The sequence below is a fragment of the Pseudochaenichthys georgianus genome, chromosome 18 (genome assembly GCF_902827115.2).
Source record: "Pseudochaenichthys georgianus chromosome 18, fPseGeo1.2, whole genome shotgun sequence".
Classification (NCBI taxonomy): Eukaryota; Metazoa; Chordata; class Actinopteri; order Perciformes; family Channichthyidae; genus Pseudochaenichthys; species Pseudochaenichthys georgianus.
In genome coordinates this window covers 1,781,077-1,793,667 of record NC_047520.1, presented here as the reverse complement: position 1 = coordinate 1,793,667, position 12,591 = coordinate 1,781,077, and the positions used below count along the sequence as shown (strand labels likewise).

Below are 12,591 nucleotides of genomic sequence, written 5' to 3'. Positions count from 1 at the left end.
TTTAATCATACAGCCCATGTAGTATAATATTTTACATTACATTACAGCAAACATGTGCCATATATCCATTATTGCAGCTCCGTGGGCTGGCAGTAAGGCGATATGGGTCCGTTCTTATTGTGCATCCATGGGTAAAGAGAAACTCATGTAGTGCTGCTGAACACGTCACATGAACGTGCCGGGCGGCGCGGTCCCGTGGGTTAGATGCGCGTTCATAATGCCGAGGAAAATAACTCTCAGAATAACGTTATTAGCACATTTTTACAACTTGAGGAACGAATGTTTTTAATAAGGGCTATGCAAACGTTCATACTGGGTTGTTTATTTAGTTGACATTTTTTTATCCAACGAGTTACAGACCACTCTTTCCCAATGTAAGTCAATGGGAAAAAGTGTTTCCGGGCCCAGCAACCTAAAGGAAGTGTAGTACCGCTGTTTGGCCACAACGAATATTCTCATCAGACTCCGGCGCACTTCCTGGGGGCTAGGCGTGGACATATGATTGGCGGCGATTTCATTTGAACGGTGGAACAGCGCAAAACGAAAAGCATATCGGATCCAAGTAGACGGAAGGAATGAGGTATTTGCGGTCAGGGTATGGCTGCGTAGGCTACACCCATACCAAGAAATGGCTTAGCCCCACCATGAGACATGATGTTAAAGTAAGCAAAATAAAGTCTGCCAACTCGCGGAGTAAATTGCACAGACAGCAGTTAGTCAGACTGATTTCAGTAGCCACGGTTTTGAAAACTTTTGTCACGTAGTGATCGTCTTCTCAATAGAACATCTTTGATAACGGCGTGGTGTTGTTGCAGGAAGTCCCGACGGAGACTACTCTTGCTGTAGTACATCTCTATATACATCGATACAACATTACGTGTTGATAGAAATCAACACGTAATGAAATAAGACCCCACGGTGTGATGGTTGATAGGTGTGTGGGCTGTCTTTCATTTTGACACACAGAACAATGGGGGCTATCCACCCTTATCCAAAGTCATTCACACAGCCTCTTCCCTCTTCTCTCTGTGAGGAGCAGCAGGTTCAGCTTTCAGAACAAAGTAACAAAAAACTAAAATGACATTGGGCTTTCAGCAGGTCATCTCTTTCACCTGTGGGTAAATTGCAGGATTGGCTCCAGGTCGCCCTTTTTATTTACTACAAGACAAATGGGCCTTTTTATTTCATACAGTTCCATTTGGATTGAGCCAGGGAAATAATCTAAACCTCACGCGTTTCACTGTCAAGGGGAGCGTGTATGTAATTACATTGCAAATACTGACTTGAGCCCACCACTGTATGGGTTAGCCCTACCAGAGATTACCCAACACAAATACTCTGGCGCCGCCACTGTTTGCGGTCTACCATGACAGAGAAGAGCCCGTCAGTGTGGCTGCACTCAGCATTGAATCAAAATGCACCATAGCTTTAAATCTTAATCAGTTTGTGAGGCGCTTTGCTGAACAAGATGGTAATCGCCACATTCAGCTGTTATAGGCAACTTGATGCTCTGCTCACGGACGACTCGATGAGCACAAAAAACTGATAAGATGATGACCTTACGTGTGTAAATATATTTTTCTTCTTTGTCAAATAAGACGGTGTGTAAAACTGCACTGCCCAGCCAACAGAAAGTAACCACTTTGATTGAACTAGGCCAGCAGGTAAGGGCTTTCCACTGGATCATAACTGCAGCGATGTATATGTTTTAGCTGAATCCACGTTTTTTAACCCTAACTGATGCAGTTAGTCACTTCTTTAATGTTTGTTCTTTCTGATGTCAAGTCAAGGTTGTAACTGTTTGCAGTGAAGTCGTGGGGCGCTGAACTGGTCCTTTGATTATTTTGATTTATGATAGTAATTACTTGTCTTTTCAAATTTGAAGGAGGGTGAGCAAGCATCTTGAGGAACATTCATTATTAACTCCTCCAAAAATATATAGTTTATTTAATAATAACACTGAATATGTGAATCATAACAGTGATGGACAGCTGATAGGAATAATATGATTGTTAATAGTATCATATTCATTCAGACAAACATCGATGAGACAGTTAATTAATGTACTTATTGCAGCAGTCTGCATAGATTTGGTACCCCTGCTGGTCTAAGAGTGAAACAACTCCCACCTGTCGAGTGCGGCTGTACTGAGGTGTTTTTCCTCCGGAGTCGTCGCGAAGAGACGGAGCGGCTCCACCTGTTTGCTGCCTGCGATCTGCGATCTACGGAGGCCTGCTCCCACCTGTAGAGTACGGCTGCACTGGAGAGGTTTTTACCCCGGAGTCGTCGCGGAGAGACGGAGTGGATCCACGCTTCGGGCTTGGCCTGCTTCCACCGGGCGTGTGCTGTTGTGCGGAGGAGGATTTTACCATGGCTGGGGCCTGCTTTCCACCTGTCCTGGTTCTGCTGTTGCAGAGGCCTGCTTTCACCCCGGGGATACCACGGAGGGACCGGAGCGCTTCCACGCTGCTGCTTTCGCCTGTCTTTTGCTGCTGTGCTCCAGGTTCATCGCGGATTCTGTGCTGGTCTGGGAAAATGGCCCATATCGGGATTCTGCTGTGCCTGTTAACTGTTCTGGACTATGAGAAGATCTCTAGTCATTCTGAGGAGTCTACTGGACTCAGGTCTGTTCTGCCACCCGCAGTGGGCATCCCCTGCAAAGGTTTGGATGTGTTACACAAACAATTACCGGTTGCCTTGTCACAGACAATCTGCTCGACAAAATATGTTTGTCTTTTTTGTTTGCCTGCGATGATGGTTCTTCAGGACTGCTTCTTAAGCTCTAATCACACTCTCGCAGACTTTTCCGGTGTTTCTAAATTAGATGACAATGTATGCGTGTCGATTAAGAGGAAAAGATGCCTGTTTTTTTTGTTGCTATTACTGTCAGGAAATGTACAACCTAACCCTGGTCCGCCCAGTAGTAGTAGTCAGATCGCTACTCCTGCTGATTTTAAAGCTAGGTCTGGGTTGGGTTTCATCCACTTGAATGTGCGCAGTCTGTTAGGTCAACTAGATTTTGTCCGCATTTGGGCGAGCTCGACTGACGCTGACGTCATTGTTTTATCAGAAACATGGCTAAAGAAATCTATTTTGGCCTCTGACATTGCCTTAAATGGTTTTAATGTGTATCGTACAGACCGGCCTAATGAAGGTGCTGGCGTTGCCATTTATCTTAAGAATAAGTTCAGTGTAACCACATTAGTTTCCAAATCGATCAGTAAGCAATTTGAATTTTTAGCCTTAAATATAGAAGTGGCAAAGGGTCAACAGGTCATGGTGGTGGGCTGTTACAGACCCCCCTCAGCTGTCAAGGACTCCTTGTCTTCGCTAGCAAATCTTTTATCGCAGCTAGACTACAAGGAAATAGTGCTGCTTGGAGATTTTAACTGGTTTTATTAAATGTGCAAGTGCTAGGACTGTCTTAGGGACGAAAGCTTTTAGATGTGCAGCTCCACTGACTTGGAACAGTCTGCGAAAAGAATGGAAAATTACCAAGCTAGTTCCACCACGTTTTTAAAGCTGCTGCTCAATCAGATGCTGTTGGTACCTGGACATGTGGTTAGATATGTACATTGTAATCCCTGTACATGTTGCTGTGTGATGTCCTCTTGTTGTTCTGTTGTTCATGTTTTGTTGTCTTCTTGTGGAACCTACTGCTGCAGCTCTCCCTGAACAAGAGATCATTGATCTCAGTGGGATTTCACCTGGATAAATAAAGGTTTTGAATGTAATTGAAACCAACTCATTCAGCTGCGTGTGGCGCATGGTGTGTTGAGCCGTGCTTTGAAACGACCACACAGGAAACCCTCCCCTCTTTTCAAACTGTGCGCACGCGCAGTCGCGCAGTTTGGTAAGGGAACTTCAATTCTCAGAATCCTCACTTTTTGCTCAGAATTCTGAGTCAGAACTCTCTCATTTTATTGTTTTACTTCTGGTAACATCCTTATTTTTCCCTCTCGTTGCCCCAATCCTCTCCCGCGAACTCACGCTCTGTGACGTCACGTTTTTAAAATGTTGGAGATGTGTATTTTGGTGTCTTGGTGTCTGCAGATGTTTTGTATCCGAGGGGAGAACGTGTTCTCATCACGAGGTTCTCCGCGCTGAACGGTCCTTTACGGTTTGCTCTAATCGTAATAAATAAACACGCCGTATCTAAACACCACAGGACTAAAGATTATATTCATTTACACTTTTTGAAGAAGGCACTCACAAGGTAGGAGAACATAAAAAACATTTTTATTACATTACATACTTTTTACATCATTTTACAAAATAAGACACTGACAGCGTTGGGGGGAAGGGGGGGGGGGGGCACAGTCCGCACCTTATTGCTGACATTTACAGTGTCGGAGAGTAACTGAGCTAACGTGGCTACATAGAGCTAACGTCAGACAACTGTCCAGTAATTCAAGTAACGGCTAGTTTGATCCCGTTTAACATGAGTGATATCCGGACTAACTTCATTAGTGCTCGTAGATCCAGGGTTCGTACGGGTGCTTGAAGTCCTTGACATTTGAAGTGGTGTTTTCAAGGTTGGGAATGGTGCTTGAAATTGAGATAAAGTGCTTGAAAATGTAAATGCTTTACTTTTACAATAAATTGCTGTCTGACTGAATAGTTCGCTTTTTAGATTGAAAGAAAATAATTGCTTCGCTTCTACATACAACTTGTAATGCGCGCGACCTGCACGTGTTTTTTTTCTTCTGACCTGGGCATTCTGATGAGGGATAGAGATGACAGTACGCCAGGAGGTTGCTGTTTTAACGAGAGTTGACTATCCGAAGAAAAACACAAGCCATGGCTAAAACCCTAAAACCATGCAAAGGTTGCCAAAAAGAAATGCAGTTGTTCTCGATGGGAGAGTTTGCGCTGACGAGCCACATGAAAGGTAAGCCGTAGAGCTACGCTACGTCCACACGGCAGCTTCAGAAGAAACTTCCACCGCTTCTCTGCCCGTTGACTTTGAATGGGATGACGTCACTTTGCCTCGCTTTTCGCCGAACTGCGAACTGCGAATGTGACTTTGGAAAAGGTGTAAGAACCCTGTAGATCAGTGCTTCTCAAAGTGTGGTCCGCGGACCACTGGTGTCCCGTGAGCGCCCCCTAGTGGTCCGTGAGTATATTAGTAAAATTTCACATTTGAAATAAATACATTTATTTAAGTTTTCCGCACTCTCGCGGGAATATCTCCGCAATGGAACGAGCTTAAGTTTCACTTTCGATTGCATGATATAGCCCAGCGCAGCACCTTCATCACACATGTTGCCACTTGTTTGTACCATTTTCAGGCGATTTGTAAAAAATGATGTGTTTTTGGATATTTGTGGAGTTAGGTGGTCCGCGAGTGTTTTTGTATTAGTTAAGTGGTCCTTGGTATGAACAAGTTTGAGAAACACTGCTGTAGATCACTGTGAGTTCGTTTTTAGTGATCAATCTGTGGGGTATTAAAGCCCTTAATGCACACACACGCTATATTTACTGTGATAAGAAAAAGTACAATAATAATAATAATAATAATACATTGGACTTTGATAGCGCTTTTCCTAATGCCCAAACTAAACGCTTTACATAAAATCAGAAACAGAACAAATAAAACAAAATGTTTCCAAGAGTACACCGTTAGGCTCCTATAGCATTGCCGCTTTGTTTTCACTATCTGTTTGTGCTAGTTGTTTTGTGCTCAAAACTTGGTATGAAGATACAAACTCCAAACTAAATGCTACGAGACAGAATACTTTCTGCCGTCCTGATATTGACGAGGAGCTCAACCCACCATTTTGGAGCCAGGTAAAGACGTGTTATTGGCCCAATGCGCTCGGTCCTCATCTGGAACAAGGAGAAAAGATAAAGTCGACACAGGTCCTTTCAGTAATGCTTTGTGTTTCAGGATGTTGTTCCCCGGTCGGTCCACTTGTGTCCAGACGTGCTGCAGGTCTGAGTCCCACTCTTATCTCCACATATGGAGCAGGGGAGGAAGGAGATGGTTTGGTTTCTGGGACGCTGCAGTCCGGCGGCTGGAGGGAAAAGATAAATGTAAATAATAATAATTATTAAACTGTCTCCCTCTAGAGACGTTCAGTCAGAATACACTCAAGAAGCAGCAACACACGTTTCCTTCTGACTTACATGTCGTCTCTGACACTTGTGTCTCAGGAAACATCCACCAGCTCCAGCAGCCACGCCCACTAAGATGCAGATAGACAGAACCACGACCCACAAGCTCCAATGGTGCTGACCAACTAAAACCCAAAGAGGCAACGTCTTCAGTAACTGCCACACAACAGACCGTCTTAAAACTCTTCACTTTGTTCTCTCCTTCTTACCTTTGACATCAGTCTCGTTTTTTGGATCTGGAGTTTGGAGATTTCCTGGAAACTGCGTGGTCGTTGGTTCTGAAAAAGCAACAGTTGTTCATTATAATGAATTATCATTAAACATGTGCACAAACCATGCTGGATAACACATTTGCTACACGGTGTGTGCAAGGGCTTGAAGAATGTGGACGAGTTTGCATCTTTTAGTCGACCAAAAACACGAATGATGACGCAATAGATTTTATATTTGTAAAAAGACAAACGTACCAAAGAGTTCCAGCGTTATGGTGGTAGCAATCCCCAGGTGTGGGATGATACATCTGTAACTCCCGTCATCAGAGGGCTGCAGGTTTCTGATCCGGAGGGAAACGTTCCCGAGTTTCAGGCCGTCTGCGAACATCTCCGTCCTCCCAGCGTACGACGGCATCGTCTGGGCCTCATGGTGCTGGTGTTCACGGTGCAGGTGAACGTACCTGTAGGATGAACATGGGGGGAGCTCTGAGATCTGACTGGATGCTTCTGTTGTTGGTTTATTAAATATCCTGAAACTTTAACTTTAGTACGGACTTTTATTATGTTTACACGTCATGACGAAGCGTAATTGAACGGTAATCTAGCCCCACAGTACCTGTTTGGGTCCACAGGGATGTCGGGCCTCCACCACCTCACCTTCAAATCCTCCATGTTGATCTCAGGCTGCACAACACACGGCAGGATGACATCACCACCCAGAGGAGCCCTGATTGGCTCAGAGGAACCAACCAACTGAGGCCGACCTGTGGAAATACAGGTGTGACTACCTGATTTGCACTGTGCAAGCCATTATTGGACAGCGACGTACGGCAAACCAAGTAGGACATTTGACACGGCAACGTTTCACAAAGAAGAAAAAAACCCACGACCGCATTAATCTGAACGAGAGAGACGAGTTAATTACGAGGTGATTTCCTGATTATTTGACAAGAAATCCTTTCGGTGGGTTAAGCACATTCTCAGAGTAGGTGAGAAATGGATTTAGCTTCTGTTTGATAGCTCATACTGGATACATAATAAACTGTAAATGTATGAAAACAAAAGTATTAGTCTGGCCAAACCTTTTATGTTGAGATTCCTGAAAGAGGGAAATTACATAAAATATTTTCCATTAAAAAAGTTGATTGAAAAACAAAACTCTGTTATAAGTTCAGTATTTTGCTTTTATGAAATTATTTTGTGTCATTTCCCTCTTTTAGGAATCTCAACAGAAAAAGTTTGGCCAGCCTAAAACATTTCTAATATTGAATAAATGAAAACCATGCGAAGAATTAGACATTCATTATGAATGCCATAGGCCAGGGGGGTCAAACTCAAGGCCCGGGGGCCAAATCCGGCCCGCGACTTCATTTCATGCGGCCCCGCAAGAGCTTTCAAAGAATATAATACGTTTATTATACGGTTACATGCCACTTCACAGAAGCAGGTTGCCCATAAACTACATGTCCCACAATGCATCTCGTTTTGTGACATGCACACTGAAGAGACTTGCAATTATTTGCCCTGGACTTCTGCTTTCAAATCTAGTTAGTTATTACCGTATCTGATAATAATCCAATTCAGAGGCAATAATGTAATATAATACATTATTTTATATATATATTATATATTTATATAGTTACAACCGGCCCTTTGAGTGCAACCATAATGCTGATGTGGCCCGCGATGAAATTGAGTTTGACACCCCTGCCATAGGCCTACATGGTTGCATACATTTACAGTTTCTTATTTCTCCGTGTGAAGGCTGTCAATCTGAAGTTAAATCCTTCTCACTTACTCTGAGAATGCACTTAACCCACTAAAATGATTCCTTCTCAAATAATCGGGAAAATAAGTTGTAAAAACAATAACCCACCTCTCTCGTTCAGATTAATGTGGTCGTTTTTTTTTTCATCTTTGCAAAACGCCGCGGTGTCAAATGTCAAATGTCAAATTGCCGTCCATAGCTGTCAACTCGCGCGTGCGCAGTGTAAATCAGGAAGACATGCAAATCAGGAAGTCACAGACACTCACAACATGCGTAACTGTAGAGGCTTCTCAATTCTTAAATGTCCCCTCCTCGACTCACTAATGACAATAGTGTAGGCATACTGCTGCTGTGAGTTGCTCTAACTCTAACCTGTGAACGTTATGTTTTTTATAAATGTGCTGGTCTGGTCTAAGTTATCTCAAACGGTTTGTTCACGATTTATGTAAACAAATATGTCCAAGGCACACCTTTATGATCAATATACAACAATAAGAGAATGAATGAAAAAGAGGTATGCAATCCTATGACAGCAAAACAAGAAAACAGTTTAAAAGAGTGATTTGTAAAATATCCATTATGAAAAAGAAAATCTGCTTCCAGTTCTGTTTCATCTGGGTGTTGAGAGATGTCTCCATAGATCTCTTCAGTTTGCTCTCAAAGCATCAGATTGATGCAAAGCGCTTTTGATAAGGTTCCCCGTGTCAGGTAGTTAAAAGTAGTGCCTCACCCCTCGTTGGATAGACATATTGAAATCTAAACAAGTTCAAACACACTTTTGTGTGCCCCATGTGACTTGTCTGTTCAAAAACTCGAATAGTGTTGTTTAAAGTAAAAAATAAATAGCAAAAAACATTAGTTTACCTTCATTGTGCTGCTCTGCCAAGACCTTTCTAACACGAAAAGAAGTCAGGAGTGGAAATGCGAAGGCAAGCACGGAGAGATCCATGAGGAGTAAAAAGCACAGACATATGATCAGGGAATCAAAATGATAAGTTAAAATATTGTCCAGCTGAGCAGTTGTCAAGACCACATGTTATTTGGTTAATGCTGGCAGGACTACGCAGCAAACAATGGATGTATAATAGGAAAGGGAGGTGACGTGGGGGCGGGGCTTGTTCTTATGCGAGCTGGGCTTGGCCACAGACTAGGATGGGCCACAAACTCTGAGGCAACAATTGGTTGTGCAGATCTGAGTAGCCTACGTGGTTCCCAAACTTTTTGTGCCCAAGGCACACCAAAGGACAAGTCAAAATCTCAAGGCACACCTATTGTGCAAAATAGCCCTGATAATACGTGTTATCACTCATATCATGTAAAATATCTGTAAATGTGCATAATTATTTACAAATGCCAGATAAAATGTAACAAAGACAACTATATTACTCATGAAATATTTAGTAACGAAATATTTCAGAAATGAATTTGAAACGTTATCAAATTAGGCTTCATCAAAGCAGCAACACACTCATTTAAACCAGACAGGTCACAACATTAAAAATGAGACAAAGGAAATTCAGCACAGATAACTGTCAATGCAAGGAAGCTGCATTGTCCATGGTCCTGAACTACACATTATAAATGTAACATTTCAGCAGAGTCGTTACTAAAAAAAAGTAATATATTACATATTACTTAAGTATGACACTACTTCGTTACTCTCTACATAAAGTAACTCGTTACTTTACTCGCAGGGCCGGCCCGCCCCTCCCTGCAGGCAGATCACGCAGACTGCTAACGTTTCAAATGTTCTCTTTAGTTCAGTTTCCATCCTGAATGTTTTCCTATCTGACCGTGGCTGTCCTCTGTCTCCTGCTATCTGACCGTGGCTGTCCTCTGTCTCCTGCTATCTGACCGTGGCTGTCCTCTGTCTCCTGCTATCTGACCATGGCTGTCCTCTGTCTCCTGCTATCTGACCGTGGCTGTCCTCTGTCTCCTGCTATCTGACCGTGGCTGTCCTCTGTCTCCTGCTATCTGACCGTGGCTGTCCTCTGTCTCCTGCTATCTGACCGTGGCTGTCCTCTGTCTCCTGCTATCTGACCGTGGCTGTCCTCTGTCTCCTGCTATCTGTATATTTTGCGCAGTCTATCTCTGCTCACGCTGTTGCGTCGGCGTGTTCTCCTGCGTGTTGGCCATGTGTTGCACTGGAGCCAGACACCGCAAAGACTTCAGCCGAGCACGTACGAACTGCGCATGCGTGAGTGGCAATAACTCTCCTTACCAGCAGGCGGCGGTAGTGTGTATTCGTCATTCAAAACAGGCAACAACCGGAAGACAGAGAAGAAGAACAGACTGTGATATAAACAAACACATAGCGTGTGCGGTAGCTCCACCTTAGCATGTGTTCTTTGCAGGTGCTTGTTGAGGTCTGACGTGGTGTTCACAGCAGTGGATAACAGCTTCTGGCCTGGACACAGTTTGCACCTCACCGTCACATTCCTGTCTATTCTTCGGACGAACTCAAAATAATGGGCATACCTCCACCCCTCGAGAGTTATCGCTGACTCAGCCATGTTTATGGAGCACTGCAGGTGGAGATGTGGACGCGCAAGTCGCGCAGATTACGTACATATAAACCTACAAAGTACTGATATAGTAAATTAAAAAATAATTATGTTTGTGTAGTTGTATATTGCAATAATAACGTATGGTTGTCACAAAATCCCACGGCACACCCGGACTTGCCTCACGGCACACCGTTTGGGAACCACTGGCCTACGTAGTACAAGATCCGAGTACTTCTACTTTTACTCAAGTACAAGATCTGAGTACTTGATGTTTTGTGTCCGAGGGGAGAACGTGTTCTCATCAGAGGGTCTCCGCGCTGAACGGTCCTTTACGGTTTGCTCTAATCATAATAAATGAACACGCCATATCTAAACACCACAGGACTAAAGATTATATCAATTTATACTTTTAACACTTTTTGAAGAAGGCACTCACAAGGTAGGAGAACATAAAACACATTTTTATTACATTACATACTTTTCACATCATTTTACAAAATAAGACACTGGAGATATTTGGTCCTCTGCTTAGTTCCTGAGCGACGTCATTGGTTACTTGAATTACAGATTACAAACTCTGACTCAAAATGTCCATCATGCCGTAACAAGTGCATGATGGACATTTTGAGTCATTGTTTGTCACATAAACACGACATTACAAATACATATCTTGTGTAAATGAAAATATGTATTTAACCACTAAACATACCCTCAGTTGCTTCTAGCTAAACGAGTAAACATTCCGCAGATATGTACGGTTAACCTTCATTTAAGTTAAAGCAAGTAAGCATTCACATTCATTCATACATGGGGGGGGGCACTTTCCCCACCTTACAGCTGATGTGTACAGTGTAGGAGGGTAACTGAGCTAACGTGGCTAACGTCAGAAAACTGTAATTCAAGTAATTGATCCCGTTAGTGGGATAGAGACGAACGTCTTTCGAGTGCTGGTAGATCGCCGTCAGTTAGCTAGTTTTTAGTGATCAATCTGTGGGGTATTACAGATAATAATAATAATACATTGGACTTTGATAGCGCTTTTCCTAATGCCCAAAGACGCTTTACATCAAATCAGAAACAGTACAAAGAAAACAAAATGAGTCCAAGAGTAGACGATCCCGTTGCGTTGAAGAACCATCAGACTCAGGGACAGCTTCATCCCACTGGCCATAAGACTGTTAAACCAACACATCCTCACTCCCAGGTCGGCCTATGTTGACGTTATGTCAAGTCCCCTGTGTCGGCTTTTTCCAACGCAAGGGGGGGGCCCTTAGCGTACAATTTTAACTTTCCGGGATGTCCATAGTCCTCTATATAGATCCCTAAACCTATGTTGTAGACGACTTGAGATCGCGAGCGAATGCTCTCCGCAGATCCATTCTCACAGCGTTTATCAACCTTTTTCTTACTCAATATCAAGCCACACTTATTGTTTTGACTTCAACTTTTGTTGCCGTCAGTTATGGGGAGAGTAGGGGCTCAGTATACTGAAATCTGTATTAATGGACATGCCATTGTGCGATTAAGTGATCTATGGACCTCTGGACATCCCGGAAAGTTGAAAATGTACGCTCGGGTCCCCCCTCTTGTGTAGGAAAAAGCCGACACAGGGGACTTGACATAACGTCAACATAGGCCGACCTGGGAGTGAGGATGTGTTGGTTTAACACCTGAACTGCAAAACATCCATCTGCTACTTAGTCATTATTTATCTATTCTCTAATATATCATTCCAATAACTTGCATATAGACTCTTATTTCACTTTTTTAAAACAATTTTTCTTGTGGTATTTACCATTTACTTGCACTATATTTGTCTGTTCATCTGTGTTTTGTGTTGCTCTGTTGGAGAAGCCTGTGACACAAGATTTTCATCGGCCCAACTACACTGTAGCTATGTTCGTACGACTAAATAAAGAACCTTGAAGCTCTTAATAGATGTTATATCAACTCCTAAAAAAAAAATCGGAAACGTTATTTCGGTCGA

At 43.1% G+C, this 12,591-nt stretch overlaps 1 protein-coding gene across 1 annotated transcript; it reads right to left on the bottom strand.

Annotated features, from left to right (window-relative positions):
• Nucleotides 1-4,220: 4,220 nt before the first annotated feature.
• LOC117463709 (uncharacterized) lies at nt 4,221-9,189 on the bottom strand. Its single transcript, XM_034106095.2, has 6 exons — nt 8,962-9,189; nt 6,946-7,093; nt 6,585-6,790; nt 6,327-6,395; nt 6,130-6,242; nt 4,221-6,017 (listed from the first exon to the last, which is right to left on the bottom strand). Exons 1-6 carry the CDS (start codon nt 9,044-9,046, stop codon nt 5,826-5,828), a joined length of 813 nt encoding a protein of 270 aa, XP_033961986.1. The 5' UTR covers nt 9,047-9,189; the 3' UTR covers nt 4,221-5,825.
• Nucleotides 9,190-12,591: the final 3,402 nt, after the last annotated feature.

Bases quoted from the DNA above. Each gene is read 5' to 3' on its own strand.
- LOC117463709 (XM_034106095.2), bottom strand. From the start codon at position 9,046: ATGGATCTCTCCGTGCTTGCCTTCGCATTTCCACTCCTGACTTCTTTT. The intron at 7,094-8,961 runs GTAAACTAATGT...GTATTTCCACAG, and splicing joins GGCAGAGCAGCACAATGAAG to GTCGGCCTCAGTTGGTTGGT. The intron at 6,243-6,326 runs GTAAGAAGGAGA...TTTGGGTTTTAG, and splicing joins AAACGAGACTGATGTCAAAG to TTGGTCAGCACCATTGGAGC.